The sequence below is a fragment of the Mesoplodon densirostris genome, chromosome 18 (assembly GCF_025265405.1).
Source record: "Mesoplodon densirostris isolate mMesDen1 chromosome 18, mMesDen1 primary haplotype, whole genome shotgun sequence".
Taxonomy (NCBI): domain Eukaryota; kingdom Metazoa; phylum Chordata; class Mammalia; order Artiodactyla; family Ziphiidae; genus Mesoplodon; species Mesoplodon densirostris.
The window spans coordinates 13689160-13706896 of NC_082678.1; the positions used below are offsets into that span (position 1 = coordinate 13689160).

Below are 17737 nucleotides of genomic sequence, written 5' to 3' on the forward strand. Positions count from 1 at the left end.
TCACATACCTCAGGTCATGGAATATGATAGTGTTTCCTGAGTGCAAGGCCCTCTCTTGTTTCATCTGTTTATATTTTACTCATTCATTCCCTGCTCTCATTTGCCTGACCCCATAGGCAGCCCTTCAGATGTGTTATGTGTGCATGCAGTTTTTTCATCTCAAGAGATAATAGATTTAAATATTAATTCTTACTACAATTATTAGCAAGCTAGGAATAATGGGGAAGATTTTTAAGTTGCTATGGTAACAATCAGGAGCCTACAGCAAATACCTTTTTTTTTTTTAACTTTTAAATAAACTTCTCTTATGTGGCCACACTGTGTGGCTTGCAGGATCGCAGTTCCCCGGCCAGGGATGAACCCAGGCCACAGTAATGGAAGACTAGAATCCTAACCACTAGGCAACCAGGGAACTCCCTAAACTTTATTTTAGTACACATGTATGCTTATAGAAAAGCTGTGAAAATAGTACAGAGTTCCCATATACCCCACAACCAGTTTTCACCTATTGTTAACATCTTACATGACTGTGATGTGTTTCTCACAATTCATGAGCCACTATTGATACGTTTTTTTCTCTTTAACTAAGGTCCACGCTATTCAGGTTTCCTCAGTTTTAACCCCATGCCCTCCTGCTGCTCCAGGACCGTCCAGGACCCCACATGGCATTTAGTCATCACGTCTCCTCTGGCTGCTCTCGGCTGGGAGGGTCTCTCAGACTTTCCTGGTTTGAATGACCCTGACGGTTTGGAGGAGAGCTGGGCAGGGATGTGCAGACTGTCCCTCTGCTGATGTTTTCAGCAGATGTTCCTCTGTCTGATGTTTTCCTCATTGTTACTCTGGGGTTGTGGGTTTGGGGGAGGGAGACCACAGAGGGAAAGTGCCCTGCCCACCACATCCTGTCAGGGCCTGTGCTCTCAACATGACTCCTCACTGTGGCTGTGCCCTTGGTCACCTGGCTGAGGTGTGCCTGTCAGGTGTCACTGCTGGGGACTTCCTCTTTCTTCCCTTTCCATCCTGTTTTCTCTGGGGGGACGTCACCACGTGCAGCCCACACTTAAGGGGGAGTTTGTTCTCCCTCCCGGAGGGCACAGCCATCTATACGTATGACTTGGAATGCTTCCACACAGATTTGTCTCTTCTCCCCGTTCATGTATTTATTTAATCATTTTTATATCAGTATGGACTCACAGATACCTATTTTTATACTTTGTGTTTTAATCTAATACTTTGTTGCTCAAGTTATTCCAGCCTTAGCCTTGGGAACTCTTTTACTTTGTGTCCCTTAACAGAACCCCTTTGTTGTGGGTTGTTGTTTTGTTTTTGAGCACTTCTTTCCTTTCTAGCTATATTTGTCTGCTAGGGATACCATAACAAAGCACTGAAGACTGGGAGGCTTAAACAACAGAAGTTTGTTTTCTCACAGATCTGGAGGCTGGAAGTTCGAGATCAAGGTGCCTGCAGCTTGGTTTCTCCTGAGGCCTCTCTCCTTGGCACTTAGATGGCCATCTCCTCTCAAGTCCTCACACAGCCCTTCCTCTATGCGTTTACTCAGTCTTTATGTCTCTTTCTCTTCTTGTAAGGACACCAGTCCTGTAGGATCAGGGACCCACCCTTATATCCTAATTTAACCTTAATTACCTATTTAAAGGCCCCGTCTCCAAATATAATTGCATGGGAGGTTAGGGCTGCAACCTATGATTTTCTTGGGTGGGGGGGAGGTGGCAACAATTCAGTGTACTAACCTGTGTATATACACGTATCTATAAATATTTCTACATGTTTCCACAAGTATCCATAATAAGCATGAATTCCTATTGGTGTCTCTAATTCTATTATCTCATGGATCATTCTAGCCTTTTCCCTTGCTTATCTGTAAACTCCCACTCCAACAGAGAGAAGTGGCTCATGGCATCCACCATCATGCACTCAGTTGTTCAATTCCAGTGTGCCTGCACAGTGGTTTCAGAATTAACCGGTCCCAGTGGGAAGCAACATTACCAACTACAGTATGGGTCTGTGTGCTGTTATTTTGCCTTTAGTCTTAGGGACCCACTCATTCCTAAAGTTACTTAAGTCAGCACCTTCCCCCCACCCCCTCTATTTGTAATGCAGCTGGATTCTTTTGTCATTCCATCTGGAGATCCCCATCTCTTAAATGATTCTCTTACATTTGCATACATTAAGCTTCATACAGTCTCTGGGGGTTTTTGGGGGGTTTTTTTGTTTTGTTTTGTCTCTTGCGGTACACGGGCCTCTCACGGTTGTGGCCTCTCCCGTTGCGGTGCACAGACTCCGGACGCGCAGGCTCAGCGGCCATGGCTTACGGGCCCAGCCGCTCCGTGGCATGTGGGATCTTCCCGGACCGGGTCACGAACCCGTGTCCCCTGCATCGGCAGGTGGACTCTCAACCACTGCGCCACCAGGGAAGCCCAGTCTCTGGGTCTTAACAAACGTGTACTTTCATGTGTCCACCATTACAGTACCATACAGAGTAGCTTCACTGCCCCCCAAATCTTCTGTGCTTCACCTACTCCTCCTTCCCCCCACCCCCACCCCTGGTAACCATTAATCTATTTACTGTCCCCATAGTTTTACTTTTTCCAGAATGCCTTGTAAATGGAATCCTACAGTATATAGCCTTTTCACACTGGCTTCTTTCAATGTAGTATGCATTTATGATTCATCCATGCTTTGTGTGGCTTGACAGCTTTTTATTGCTTAATAATATTCCATTGTATGGATGTTCCAGTTTGTTATCCTCTCACATACTGAAAGATATCTTGGTTACTTCCAGTTTGGGGCAACTATAAACAAACCTGCTATAAATATTTGCATGAAGGTTTTTGTGTGGATATAAGTTGTTAACTCAGCGGGGTAAATACCTAGAAGCATGCCTTAGTTCAGGCTGCTATAACAGAACACATAGACTGGGTGGCTTAAATAACAAACATGTATTTCTCATAGCCTGGAGGCTGGACATCCAAGATCAAGGTGCCCGCAGATCTGGCATCTGGTGGGAGCTGCTTCCTGACTTGCCGAGATGTCTTCTTGTGTCATCATAGAGCGGAGAGTGGAGAGCGAGAGTGAGAGTGAGCTCTCAGGCCTCTTCTCAGAAGAGCCCATCAGGGCCTCTGCTCCCATGGCCTAATCACCTCCCAAAGGCCCCACCTCCTCACACCATCACACTGTGGGTTTCAACAGAGGAAATGGCGGGGACCAACATTCAGTCGATAGCCAAGCACGATTACCGGATCTTGTAGCCTCTGGGACTATGGGGAACGTGGGTGTCACCCAGCAGCTCATCCTGGTCTTGGTCTGAGCCACTGACTGCACATTCTCCTTTGCACCCACCAGTGCTGTAGGCTTGGGGGTGTAACCCCCAGCAGGTGAAGGAAACGCTCTTCTGTTTCTACTGTGCTGAGAGCTTTTTAATCAGTAACAAAATAGACTAAATTGAATCCGTTGCATTCAAAACACGCGTCAAACGCTTTTCTGTACCTATCGACTTAATCATAGGATCTTTCTCCTTTACTCTATGTATGGGATGAATTGCATTGCTGTGTTTGATGTTAAACTAGAGAAACCCAGACCATGAGGTCTATTTCTCACTTGTAATGGGTCTTTTTTTTTTTAGGCCACACCTCGTGGCCTGTGGGAACCTAGTTCCCCGACCAGGGATCGAACCTGTGCCCCCTGCAGAGGAAGCATGGACTCTTAACCACTGGACTGCCAGGGAAGTCCCCTATGATTGGGTTTTATTTCAGATGTTTTGTACCCAAGTTCCTGAGTGAAAGGGGCCTCTCATATTCTCTTCCCATTTGTCTGCTTCGGAGCCAAACGCAATGAGCTGGACACATCCCACTCTCTTCCACTTTCTGGAACATTTTGTCCAAGACAGGAATTAACTGGTCCCTGGAATCAGGGTGGGACTCACTCATAAAGCCTGGGCTCCAGGCTGGGGGAGGAGAGGGCTTGGACAACCACTTTTTAGTCTATTCCTGTTCATTACTGCATTTTGACCTTCTTTTTGTCATTTTATATTTTTCCAGGAATTTATCTACTTCATTTAGGTTTTCAGTTTTATTAGTTTATAAGTGTTCCTAATTCTATTATTTAAAATCTGTGCTGTGTCTGCAGTTATTTCCTCTTTGTTTATGTTTTATTTGCAGTGACTTGCTTTTTCCTTCTTCCTTGCCAGAGTGTTTTCATGTGATTGTTCTTCCAATGAACCAGCTTTGGGTTTTGTTCATCTCCGCTCTTCCCTCTCTCTCCCTCCTCCATTGATCTCTGCCCTTTTAAATTTCTTTTTGTATTTTCTCCTTCTTGTTTCTTTGGGTTGGCTTGGAATTAAACTGCATTTCCGGAATCCATGCTTAGTTGGAGCACAGCTGGTCTTGAGTCAGCTGCCTTTGCCAGCCCATCCCTCTCTCGATGTCACCGAGATTGTTTTCAACAACGGTGACGGCTGACCTTTCCCAGTGTTTGTGTGTCCTGGGCACTGCAAGACCCTGTAGCACAGCCCCCCTCCACCCCTGCCCCACGCTCCCAGGCAGGTGTCATGAGCCCCATTTGAGAGCATTCCAAGTCTAGCCTTGATCTGACCCCGGAATCCTCAGCTCCTGCCCCAGCACCCAGGGCACCCCGCCTGGAGGCCTCCGGAGGGAACAGGCTTCGGGCTGGGCAGGGCTGGGTCACTCATCCAGATGCCCTCTGCCGGCTGAGATGGTGGGGTGGCCTGGCTGGAGCAGGCTGCTGCAGGGTCTCTCTGCTGTCAGAGGCCCCAGCCCCCTCCCTGTCAGGGACTTTACCACGGGACCTTCCAGGTGTGTGAGGCCCCCAGGGGAAGGGGTGTTATGGAAGTGCCCATGGCTGCCAGCTCACTGGGCGGCACCTGTAAAGGCCCTGCCCACCTGGGGCGGAAGCTCGGCCCGGTGACTCACTGCCCAGTCACACAGCATAACTGGAGATGCAGAGGTCAGTGGGCAAGGGGTCTGGGCTCTCCCAGCTGGCCTGGCTGCAGGGCACACAGGGTAGCCATGAGAAAGGGGAGACCACCCGAGGCCAGAGACAGGCCAACAGCTGCAGCCCATCAGAGAGGGGGATGTGGCGGTCACCCCAACTTCCTTCTGGCCGGGCCAGAACCACAGGTGCCCCTGCCGTGTGGGCATCACTCCCTGCCCACAGGCTACCGTCTCTGGCTCCTGGGATGGCATCTATAGCCCTGCCCATCCCCAGGGCCAGGAGAAGGGGCTCTCTAGGGAGCTCTGCGGGAGAGGAGGGGCAGGAGCAGGTCTAGACCCTGACTAGAGGATAGCCCCACCACCCTGCCTGCAGGGGATGATGGTGGACAGAGAGGGGTGGGGCTCGGGCTCGAGGCCAGAGGCAGAGGTGAGAGGCCAGGAGAAAGGCGTCCTGCGGGAGGGGCTACCACCAGAGATCCCTCCACTCATGCCAGGGCAGGGTTGGGGGGGCCAAAGGGGTGCTGCCCACAGACTCCAAAAGAGGCTGCAGGGATCTGCTTCCTGTCCAGGAATAGGGCTTGGGACCACTTTGGGGCCCTCTTGCATCCACTGACCATAGGTGACACTAGGGCAAGCTCCAGAAAGCACCTGCTCTTTTTTTCGTTTTTTTTTTTAATTAATTTATTTTTTGGCTGTGTTGGGTCTTCATTGCTGAATGTGGGCTTTCTCTAGTTGCGGCGAGCGGGGGCTACTCTTCATTGCAGTGTGTGGACTTCTCATAGCGCTGGCTTCTCTTGCTGAGGAGCATGGGCTCTAAGCACACGTGCTTCAGTAGCTGTGGCTCGCAGGCTTTGTTGCTCTGTGGCATGTGGGATCTTCCCAGACCAGGGCTCGAACCCATGTTCCCTGCATTGGCAGGCGTATTCTTAACCACTGAACCACCAGGGAAGTCCCAAGCATCTGCTCTTTACCGGTCCTTCCTGAGCCAGGGATTCAGGCTGGAAACTGGCTCCCTGAGGCTGGAAAGTAAACAGGGAACCACAAAGAGAGGGTGGGGAGTTTGGGCTCAAAGTTCAGTGTTGACTTGCTTTCAGAGCGAGACTGCCTCAGCCCCTGCTGGCCCTCTGTCAGTCCAGTCTTGAGGACCTCCTGGGGCTGTGCAACAGAGCCTCTGCCCTCCTCGGGGGCTGGGGCAGGGTGGGGCGCTCCTGAGCTGGGCCTGGTAACACAAAGACCAAAGACCTGACTTGTACCTAGCCCAGGTGGCCAGTAGCCTCTCGAGTGGGCCCCGGCCCCCTGCCCCTGCAGCTCTGAGGCTCAGGACTCCAAATGTCAGATCCCCTGCCTTACAGAGGGACAGGCAACACTCACACTTGTGGATGTTCTTTAGCACTGCCCTGGGGGCTGGCACAGCAGAGCCATCCATCTACCTGGCCTCCTCCAAGCTCACACCCTCACCTGACGGAGGTAAAAGACCTGTCTGGATATCAGGCTCACCAAAGCCTCTATCCAGTAGGCAGAGACGCTAATCACGCACCGGGCTCCATCTAAGACAAGGGGGTCTCCACCTTGGCCCCAACGACACTGGGGGCTGGATCATTCTCTGTGTGTGGGGGGGCACCCTGTGCACTGTAGGACGTTGAGAGCATCCCTGCCCTCCACCCACGAGATGCCAGTGACCCCCTGATTGTGATAACCCAACATTGCCAAATGCCCCTCCACACCCCCACCCCAGTTGAGACCCCTGGTCTTCAGCAGCTCTGCCCAAGAGAGCTCTCTGGGATGATGGAAATACTCTGTTCTGTGCTGTGCAATCCAGGCATCACTGAGCATGTAGAACGTGTCTAGTGAGACAGAGGAAGTAGGTCTTTACTTTTACTTCATTTTAATTAAGCTAAAGAGCCATGCATGGCTAGTGGCTGCCTTCGCAGCAAACGCCTGTCAGTGCTGGAATCCTAGCCCAACTCTGGCCTCCACCCCAGTCTGGCCTGTGCCTGGGAATTTGGTTCGGGGCATGAACTCACTTCCATTTCCCTCCTGGCATGGGTCGGGGCTGCATGCCTCTACCCGATGAGTCATGGGGTTGGCACGGAGCACCCAGAGCCTAGAAGGCTGCTCGGCCCAGTCCCATGGGTGCTCTGTCTGGCCAGGGCCCTGGGTGTCCCCAGCATTTCCTGGAGTTTTCCTCGGCCAGTGGCTGGGTACTAGCTGTGTGGGAAACACTCACATGCACATACAAGCTGCCAGAGCTGCAGACCAGAGCCCCACGGCCCCCTGTGTCCACCTGGAGCCTGTCCGGGAGCTCCACAGTCCTTGTTCACTTCCCGATGGTTGGCTCATGCATTCTCAATCCCCCAGAAAAGGATTCACTGGGTGAATTTTGTTAATTAAGTGGGGATGATCATTAGTACTGGTGGCAAGGGGTGGGCACGGTCCTGACTGCCCCTGGATGGGAGCTGAAGGCTCCTGATGGGGGGCCGGCCCCGGGCTGAGGTGAGAAAAGAATCCCGGTGCACAGCCTGGAGGGCACTGTGCTTCCAGAGCTGCCCCTGGAAGGTCAGGAGCTGAGGACGCAGCTGGAGGACTCAGGCCCAAAGCGCAAGCGGAGTGGGCCTGGTCTGTGTCCCCTGAGGCAGGCCCTGCTGTGGTCCCCGCAGGCCCTGTGCTGGCCCTGGAATCACTCCCTAACCCCAGAGTCTCTTCCTGCTTCCACAGGGAGGCTGTCGGGAGAGAAGACATGCCTTTCAGTAACAGAAAGCAAAGTTCTAAAAGCGGGTGGGGGGTGCTGAGAGCAGGCCCTGGGCCTCACCCCGGGGACAGTGGGAGGCTAGTGGACTTGGAGCAGAGAGTGAGAGGGCTGATGTGTGGGGCTGCTGTTTAAAGGTCAAAGGTGGTTTCCATCAGCCAAGGGCATTTGCTCCTCATGAAGGAAGCGGAGCCTCACCTTTGGCTGAGGGAGGGGTAAGGGAGTGAGCACTTCCTGTGGGACGGTCTGTGTGGGCTGATCTCCCCCTCCCCCTCTACCCTGGGAGCAAAAGGAAGGTTGGTTGTGTTTGTCCTGATGGCAGTGGAACCCCGGACCCGTTATGCCCCCACCCAGCCCAAGGGGACCTTAATGGGGTGTTTCTCCTCCCCACTCAAAAGACCAACAAGAGTCTCTGCTCTTCCACTTGCTCAGAGGCCCCAGAGAGAGTTCCCAGCTCTCAGTCCACATGTCAGGCCCCTGGGTGGGGAGGGGTCACAGTGAATTGTGTGCAGAAGTGCATTCCCACCCCTGCCAACCCACAGAAGCCCCTTCAGGTGCTCTCTCTTCCTTCAACATCTGAGGGGCCAGCTGCTTCATCTCTCTGGGCCCGTGAGTGACCAATAAGCAGAGTCCCCTCCCAGCCACGATGGATGTGGGGCATAAGCAAGACAAAAACTCTTGTTTTCAGTCCTTGGGTTCTAGGAGCTATTTGTTACCCATCCCAGCCTGACTGAGACAGTCTGTCCCTATTTGATCCCAAAGTATCCAGGGCTGAACATGGGCACCTGGAAGGTGTGGGGCTGGGGACTCCAGGGTGCCCTGCTCCAGGGTGGGCACCTGCTGGGCAAGAAGCACTGGTTGCCTGCAGGGGCCTAGGAGAAGGTCGGTCGGTGGGGGGCATACCCAGCCCCATGGGAGAGCCCCACAGATGGCGCTGAGGGTCCAGAAGTTTGCCCACTTTCCTTATCCTTCCTCCGGCTCCGACACTAGGGTAAAAAAGCAGGATCAGGAGATGAAGGGACCGTTCCCTCCAGCCCCTGGGAGCTGCACGCGACCTGGGCTAGTGAGAGGCTGGACCCAGGATCTCTGGAAGCTACCTACCAGGGACTTGGATTTTAATAAATGAAGAGACCAGAAACCATGGACCGCCCAGGAAACCCATCAGGCCTGGAAGGGCAGTTTTCTCAGGGCAGGCTCAGGATGGTGGGGAGAAAGCTGTAACTGCTCCCTGCCCAGGCCCCCAGGTTCAGGCTGCCCAGCCACGGCCCAGCCCTCCCTGCTCCTTCCTCTCCCTACATGCGATCTCCACCCCTCGTGCTCTGCTGCTGCCCTGGAAGCCCCGCAGCACTTTGCATTCATCCCTGATGTTCCCTCCCCTTCCTGATGTTAATAAGCAATTTTTTTCTGCTGTTATTTTTTTTTAAACATTTTATTTTATTTTATTTATTTTTGTGGTACGCAGGCCTCTCACTGTTGTGGCCTCTCCCCTTGCGGAGCACAGGCTCCGGACACACAGGCTCCGGATGCGCAGGCTCAGCAGCCATGGCTCACAGGCCCAGCTGCTCCGCGGCATGTGGGTTCCTCCCGGACCAGGGCACGAACCCGTGTCCCCTGCATCGGCAGGCAGACTCTCAACCACTGCGCCACCAGGGAAGCCCCCTTCTGCTGTTATTTGAAAACAAGACACAAACTATTTTTCCCACCAAGATGCTCTATTCCTTATCTTCCCCCCATAACAAGGTGAAATCTATGGAAAATTTATTCCTGTTTCCTTGCCTCCTGACCTCCTATCATGAGACCTCAGGAAGGATTCTATCCCCTGACTTCCTACCCCCAACTTCTGATCTTTTAGAGCTAGCCTACTGATAGACTTCCTGGCAGCATCCATATCAAGGATCTTTATTCAACACTTACTTCCCCCAGTTCCAGAGAGATTATCGCTACCTATTTTTCACTACATGTCAGCATGCATGCAATTATATGCACACAAACCACATGTATGTGCACGTGTTTCTGGGCACACATCTGCATGTGTGTCTGTGCACAGATATGCATGCATGTATGCACATGAACTCACAAGTGCATCCGTGCATGTGGTGTGCATATATGCACATGTGAGTGCACACATACATATGTACACGTGCACACATGCAGGCATGCACATTGTACACATCTCTGTGTGTGGGCGTGTACACATGCATACATACAGATAGGAGGTGGGGGAAGACAGCTCACCACTGCTCTCCTGGTCCCTTTACTTCTCTGCCCTGAGAACTGGGTTCTGTCTCATTCTTGTTTACTAGGAGGCCTCTCTGGTCCCCTTCCTGGCTGGGCTCAGCGTCTCCAACTCAGGTGCTGGCACATGAGTCCAGCGAGCAGTCTAGGCTCTCGGAAGATGCTTTTCCCCAGCCTCTGCAGGCTTCGGGTCACACAAGGAGCCCAATGTCAGTCTGAATCTTTTTCCTTTGTCAGCAACCGCTTTCTCAATGAAGCTTTGAAAATCTCTTCCTTACCCTTGGGGATTAGATTTATCAGGATGGGCCTGGGCGGGGCCTGTCTTGGCCTCCTGCCTGGAGCTCTCTGGGCCTCGCATGCCTACATCCCAGGATCTTCCTAGAGATGTTCTATTATATCTGTCCAATGGTCCTGGTCACACTAACCACCTGTCGCTTTTGCTCCTCTGGGAGCTCCATCCACAACTGAGGTCTAAGCCTCTCATTTTTCCTGTGTGCTCCCTGCATTGGGAGCGCAGTAAAACTTTTTTTTATCAAAGTATAGTTGATGTACAATATTATATTTTACAAGTGTAAAATATAGTGATTCACAACTTTTAAAGTTATACTCCGTTTGTAGTTATTATAAAACATTGCCTATATTCCCTGTGTTGTATAATATAACCCTATAGCTTATTTTATACATAATAGTTTTTACTTCTTACTCCCTTACCCCTACATTTTTATCCCCCCCCCACACACTGGTAACCACTAGTTCACTCTCTATTTCTGTGTCTGTTTCTTTTTTGTTGTATTCACTAGTTTGTTGTATCTTTTAGATTCCACATATTAGTGATATCATAGAGTATTTGTCTTTCTCTGTCTGACTTATTTCACTTAGCATGATACTCTCCAAATCATCCATGCTGTTGCAAATGGCAAGCTTTAATTTTTTTATGGCTGAGTAATATTCCATTATATATATAGATACCACATCTTCTTTGTCCATTCATCTGTTGATGGACAGTTAGGTTACTTCCATATCTTGGCAATTGTAAATAATGCTATGAACATTGGGGTCCATGTATCTTTTTGAATGTGTTTTTGTATTCTTTGAATATATACCCAGGAGTGGAACTGCTGGGTCATATGGTAGTTCTATTTTTACCTTTTTGAGAAACCTCCATACTGTTCTCCACAGTGGCTGCACCAATTTACATTCCCACCAACAGTGTACAGGGGTTCCCTTTTCTCCACATCTTCATCAACATTTGTTTTTTTGTTTTTTAATTTTTTTATTTATTTAATTTTTAAATTTTATTTATTTTTTGGCTGTGTTGGGTCTTTGTTGCTGCGTCAAGGCTTTCTCTGGTTCCGGTGAGCAGGGGCTACTACTCTTTGTTGCGGTGCGCAGGCTTCTCATTGCGGTGGCTTCTCGTGTTGCAGAGCACAGGCTCTAGGCACGCGGGCTCAGTAGTTGTGGCTTGTGGGCTCTAGAGTGCAGTCTCAGTAGTTGTGGCGCACGGGCTTAGTTGCTCTGTGGCATGTGGGATCTTCCTGGATCAGGGATTGAACCCGTGTCCCCTGCATTGACAGGTGGCTTCTTAACCACTGCGCCACCAGGGAAGTCCCTGTTGGCTTTTGCTAAAATCATAGAGTATTTGAAATTGCGGGTGCCCTGGAAAATCTAGAATTGGATAGCCTCTCTGGGCCTGTTCCTGCATCTCACAAGGATGTACTGATGATCTCTAAGGGAACAATGCAAGTTAGCATTCCTATGGTTTGTCAACATGTAGCAGGAGCAGAAAGGAGGAGACTCACCCCCTGGGTGCTGCTCACGTGGGAGTCAGCTGAGGATGGTAGTCACGGGGGGCGAGCTTCCCTCCAGGGTGTGAGCCTGGGCCACAAAGCCCCTCCTTGGTGACCCTGGGCTGCCCCAAGCTCTGGTCAAGGGGAAGCCACAGGTAGACACAATTTGCAAATGACCCTGGCCCCTGACCCATTAATTGGCTCTTGCCGGTGACCTGTGACCTGGGGCAGAAAAAGAACAAGTGACCAGGACCAGCCAGTAGCTGAAGGAGGCACAGCAGGGAGGTCAGGGGAGCTCAGGGGCAGAAACTACTGGAAGCCAGAGTAGCCAGCCAGAGGAAGTGGCTGGGAGGTGTGGGGTCACCATGAGAGACTGCAGCCAGGGGACCCAGAGCAGCTCCCACCCCCTGCCCAGCCCCAGGTCAGGTGTCCTTCCAAGGACATGGGCACATGCATATGCCTCTTGTTTCTGGAGATTGGAGTGTGTATCTATCCCTCTCCCCCAAAGAGTCTGACAACCCTTGGAGGGTTGAGGTGAGGTCGGGATGGGAGAAGGGAGGTGTGTGCTCTCAGGGGACAGGAAAATGCAAACCTCTGCAGCCTGATGCCAGCCCTGGCCTGACCTCAGAAAGCACAAGGGCTTCGTTCATGCATGGGGCGTTTGGGCATAAGTGTGGGGTACGGGCTTCTTTTTGGGGTGATGAGAATGTAAAATTGACTGTGACAATGGTTGCTATATACTAAAAACCATTGAACTGTACACTTTAAATGGGTGAATTGTGTGGTTTGTGAACTCTGTCTTGATAAAGCCACTCACACAGGCACACAGTCACACACAGCACAAGCCCAGGAATCTTCTGCACACCAGGACACACACGGTCTCAGCTTGCTTCCTTTGCGCTCTGCTTCCACATGAGGGCAGAGGACAGGCTGGGCATCCCCTCCCCTCCAAAGCTTCCTCACCTGCCCAGGAGGTCAGAGGGGGTTTGGGTTGAAGCAAAGGGGACCATGTATTTGGAACTGCATTAAAACCGCGATGGCAGGTGGAGTGGGGATGGTCTGTGGAGAGACGTGGGACCCTGACAGCAATGCACAGGGGATGGAAAGAGGTAGCAGGGACCGGCTGGGAGTCCAGACAATGGGGAGGGGCCTGCAGGGACGGGATTCGGTGAAAGGCCTCCAGCCCTCCAGCCCCCACCCCACAGGCTTTTGGGTAAGACTTACCTTCTGTGGTTTCAGATTAAAATAAAAAGACCCTGGGCAGGGGTGTATAGGCCCCCAGCCCAGTTGGGAACACACCTTGGGCATCCTAAGTGTGAGTGAGTTTTGAGTGGGGAGCTGGCACAAGCCAGTGTCCCTGCTGGAAGCAGAATCATGAGCCTTGGAGGGGGCGGTGAAACCCACCCTGGCTGCAAAGGCGGGGGTCTGAGCCTGGCAGTTCTGCTTGGAAATGGCCTGGGCTAGGAGCTGGGAGTTCATCCATGTGAGTCATCCATGAAGCCGGCGTTTACTGAGTGCCTACTATGTGCCAGGCGCAGGCTGGGTGTCAGCTTGGAGTCAATGTGAGCTGGGACACTAATGAGGCCATTTCCAACAAAAAGAACACTCACCTATGTGGGAGCCTTCATGCCACATGCCAGCCTTCTGGCCGTGTTATTCCTGGTCCTAACACCATGCTCCAAGGGCGGGTCTAAGACACTGACTTTCTCCTTCTCAAGGTCACACAAGAGCAGAACATGAGCACAGTGAGGATTGCAGTTCTGGAGAGTGTACCAGGCTCCCACTCTGGTGGCCAGAAGTGGGGAAGCAGCTGTCATAGTACAAGCCCTAGCCCTGCAAGGGTGCTTCACAAATGGGAAACTGAGGCACACACAAGGGACGACTATGTGATTATCCTGACCAATTCTGAGAAAAAAAAGAAGCAGGCAGAACCCTGGGACCTGGGGGTAGCCCCAAGAGTTGCAGCTTCTTTCTGAGAAAGGACATCGAGGCCCCAGTAGGGGACTGCTGACCAGCGATCAGCCCAGGGCAGCTAAGGAAGTCGCCAGTCCAGTATTTTCAGGGAGCTGGTGCCAAGCCCCTTTCTGTTTCCAGTCTCCACTCATGGCTTTCTCTCGTGGGGAAACTGGACACTTAGTATATTCTGCCAGCAAGGCTAGTTTTACTAGTTTGGCAAAAATCTTCCCAATACCCTAAGACTGAGAAACTAGGCTAACCACTGTGCATGGACATGGGGTGTTCCTAATTGCCCGCCACTCATTAGCAGCTGATCACGGTTTGCCTTTCAGCCTCTCCTTCTGTCTTCGCACTGCTATGTAATGCTCAGGAATTGATGCCCGCTCCCCCAAATTGACCTCCAACTATTTTCAAACAGGGGCTGCACTACTGAGGCTGAGTGGTGGAGAGGGAAGACTTGTGAATGGAGAGACCAGGCACTTTCCTTCTCTGCAACCAGGGAAGATGATCCTGAATGGCGGCCCTGGCAGCTATCTCACCCACACCTCTATGTAACCCCTGTGCTCAGAGTAGTATGTTTGTTAGCTGTCCAAAAATATGTATTAACAGCCTGTTTTATGGTTCTTTCTTTTTGGCTGGGGTGGGAGATAGGCCTAGAGAAGCATCGACACGAAAGTCATCCCTTCTTGGTTCAGGCACCTCTCTGAAGACCCAAGGCAGACTAGATGAAAACATTGATCCAGTCTCCAGGCAATGGAACTGGAGAGGCAGGCAATGCAGGCCTCACCCTCTAAAAGGTGGTAGTGTCACCCTCACCCTTCAGTCTGACACCAGGCCCTAGGACGGCTCCTCCTTCAGTCCTAGGCTTGAGAGTGCTGTAGGCCTGGGACTTACCTCATAGGGTGGGAAGGGAACCGCACAGTGCAGGCCCCGGCCAGCCCAAGAGACCTGTGCACACTTGTGTCCCCTGTAGCCTGGCCTGTGTCACTTCCCACAGGCGCCGGTGCAGGGAGGACGGCCCCCTCCTGGAGAGTCCCGAATGTGCGGGTCTGGGGCCTGGAGGGACAAGCTCTCTCTCCTCTCTCCCTCCAGCAAAGGGCACTGCCTGTGTGCTTGTCCCAGGCCTGTCGCGAGGAGACGCTGGCTTCCCAGACACCTGCGGGAACAAACGAAGACCCTGCGAGAGCACGTGGGTCCTGCATGCGGAAGGGGGCCAGGCAGGGGGCTATCGGCCCGGGACTGCTGCGGGGAACAGGGGGTAAGGAGAAGAATGAGGTCTGGCCTGGCCTGGACGTCCGAGGGTCGCGAGGATGAAACAGAACGCTGGGCTGCGGGGCGGGGGCCGGGGGGCGGGGGCCGAGCCCCACCTGCTCCGCCCCGCCCTGCCCCGCCCTGCCCTGCTCGGCCCCGCCCCTCCCGCCCCGCCCCTCCCCTCCCCAGCCTGTCTTCCGAGGCCCCGGCCCCGCCCTAGCCCCGCCTCTAGAGCTGTGAGGTCCCGCCGCCGACCAGTTGCCGAAATCGCGGCCCCGCCCCTTGGTCAGCGCGGCCCCGCCCCACCGGGTTGCTAGGGGAAGTGACGTCACAGCGCGATGGCGGTGGCTCCTTCCGGCAGCTGAAGGGGGTTTAGGCCCGGGAGATCCGAGTCCATCCGCGGCGGGGAGAGGGCAAGCGGGGTGAACAGGGGCCGGAGCAGGGGCGGCGGCGCTCAGACTGTCCCATCCGTCCCGTATTGAGGCGTTGGGGGCGCCGGGGCGGCCGGAAAACGATGGTGAAAGCGGGGCCGTGAGGGGGGCGGAGCCGGCTACCGGACCCGCAGTAGCGGCAGCAGCGGCGCCGCCTCCCCGAGCTCAGACCCAGGAAGCGGCCGGGAGGGCAGGAGTGAACCGGTCGCACCGCCGCCACCGCCATGGAGCTCAGAGTGGGGAACAGGTACCGGTTGGGCCGGAAGATCGGCAGCGGCTCCTTCGGAGACATCTATCTCGGTGAGGCGCCCTTCCCCGCGGATGGGCAGCCCCAAACTGGCGTCCCCCGGTCCCGGTTCCGCTCCGGCCCCCTCCCCGGCGACCCCGCCCCCGGCGCCCTCAACCCCAGCCCCGGGCATCCCCTCCGGCCCGTGGCGGTAAGCCGCGTCCCCGTCGATTCGGGCTTCCCAGTTCCCCAGGCAGGAACTTGGGGCCTTTCCGACCCGCGCCCTCGAGGGCACCTGACTAACGTGCGCTCGCGGCCTTCGGGGAGCGGCCGGGAGCCTCGGTTAGGCCCTCGCTACCCTCTCGGCCCGCCCGCCTTGTGTCCGCTCCCGGTGTCCCTCCATGCAGACAAAGGGCCGTCGGCGAGTGCGGCCCCCGCGTCCTGCGGGCGCGAGTAGAAACCGGGGCTGGCCGAGGCTTCTTCGGCGCTCCTCGCGACGATGCAGCCCCGGCTGACCAGCCCCTCTGGCCCGGGGTCTGGGCCGTGGACCGCAGGTGGCGCGCAGGGTCGCCTGGGGGCCAGTAGAGTGGTTGTTGAGAACATGTTGCGCATCCAAGTTCTGTACTAAGTACCTCGGCTTAAACGAGAATGACATTCAGGTGATTCGGGACAAAGTCAGCGCTAGGGTGTTGGGAGAATTAGAGGCAAATAAAGTGGCAAAGGTCTGCTCATGAGCTTGTCCTTTTGCTATGAAAATTCTCCAGGTAGACTGGAAAAGAATGGGATTAGAATGTTCTGGATTGTTTCAGATTCACAGGAAAGAATGCGCACATGCACGTGTGTGATAAAAGGTCGGCTTGAGTCTTAAAGTTGGAAGTTTTAAAAATATAAGCGTTTCTCAGAGAAATTGTGTGTAAGTTACTCCTACCCCCGCATTTGGGGACATCCAGCCTGGCCCGCGATGCATGTGCAGAGGGACTGTCATTGTGCAAGTTTGGGGGTGAACATGCTCTGCTTGCGCAGCCCGCTCTGGTGTTTCTGTTTGGCTGGTGTACTTGTCAGGGAGGGTCAGGAATAGATTTGTATGTCAGTAATGTTTCTGGTTATGCCTTTCAGATGGTCCCAAGTGTGTGTGCTCACCGCCCCATCCTTGCCTCTTGTTACCTGGAGAGGATGCACGACCTCCTGGGCTAACAACGTATGAGGATTCCACACTTAGGGTAGTTCATAACTGCTTTTGGTACCCTTACCCTACAGTGTAATCCTGTCACATCAGTATGTGCTTTACTGCCCTGCTGAGTAAAAACACACTTTAGAGATACTTGCATTTTACTATTTAAATATTTATGTCCAGTAGTCAGCAGTTGCCTTCTCAGCAGTGTTTTGGGAGGCGAAGTGCTGGGTAAATGCAAGCTGTTTGCCTTATTTATAGAACAATAGATTTTGGCAAAAGTTTTAACTCAGGATCTAGGAGCTGCACTGAAAAACCAATCTATTAGCCACCCTTACACAGATATGAAAAAGTAGATATTTTGAACCTTTTTGTTCTGTGGTCTGAAACCTTGCCAGACAGTTTTCTGCTTTCCGAAGCTGCGTTCAGACAATCAAATCGTGGAACGCTGTCACCAAGTCATTCACAAAGAAGTTGAGAGTTTTGTGGGAGACCCTGAAAGCTTATTCACAACTGTGTCCTTTGGGCCTCACCTTGTGCTGGGCACACCAGTGGTGCTTGATCCAGCCAGACATGGGCTGACCGGTCCCAGAGGGGTCTGTCCTCAGTTTCCTCCTTCATGTTTATCCTAAAATGGATAGACTCTGGCTCTCGCGCCCTAGTTATGAGTACCCACATGGCCCACCCACTGGAGTACACTTAGAGTTACTTGTGTGGGGTTGGGTACAACCGATTCGGCGTTGACTCTTGGCCCATGTGGTGGTCCCTTCAGGCTACATGCTCCCCCACTGAGGAAATGTGAAGTGGTCTTGTTAGATGGAGATGTGACTGGAAAGGTGGGTCAGAGGAAGCTCACTATATACTGAAGTTAAGGGTCACAGATGACCGATCCAAAGGCCATGGGATGGATGGAGTCTTCTGTACCATGTGTTTTTTTCTATTTGTTAGGCAGCTAGTCGTTAGTTGAGGA

General features: G+C 53.0%; 1 protein-coding gene across 3 annotated transcripts in view; it reads left to right on the top strand.

Moving 5' to 3' along the window:
* The first annotated feature begins 15284 nt into the window (after nucleotides 1-15284).
* CSNK1D (casein kinase 1 delta) overlaps nucleotides 15285-17737 on the top strand; it is a 34748-nt gene continuing 32295 nt past the window's right edge. For all 3 annotated transcript variants that reach the window (XM_060080452.1, XM_060080453.1, XM_060080450.1), the window contains exon 1: nucleotides 15285-15670. In XM_060080452.1, coding sequence (XP_059936435.1) covers nucleotides 15595-15670 — 76 coding nt within the window. In that variant the 5' untranslated portion in view covers nucleotides 15285-15594. The remainder of the gene's footprint in view (nucleotides 15671-17737) is intronic.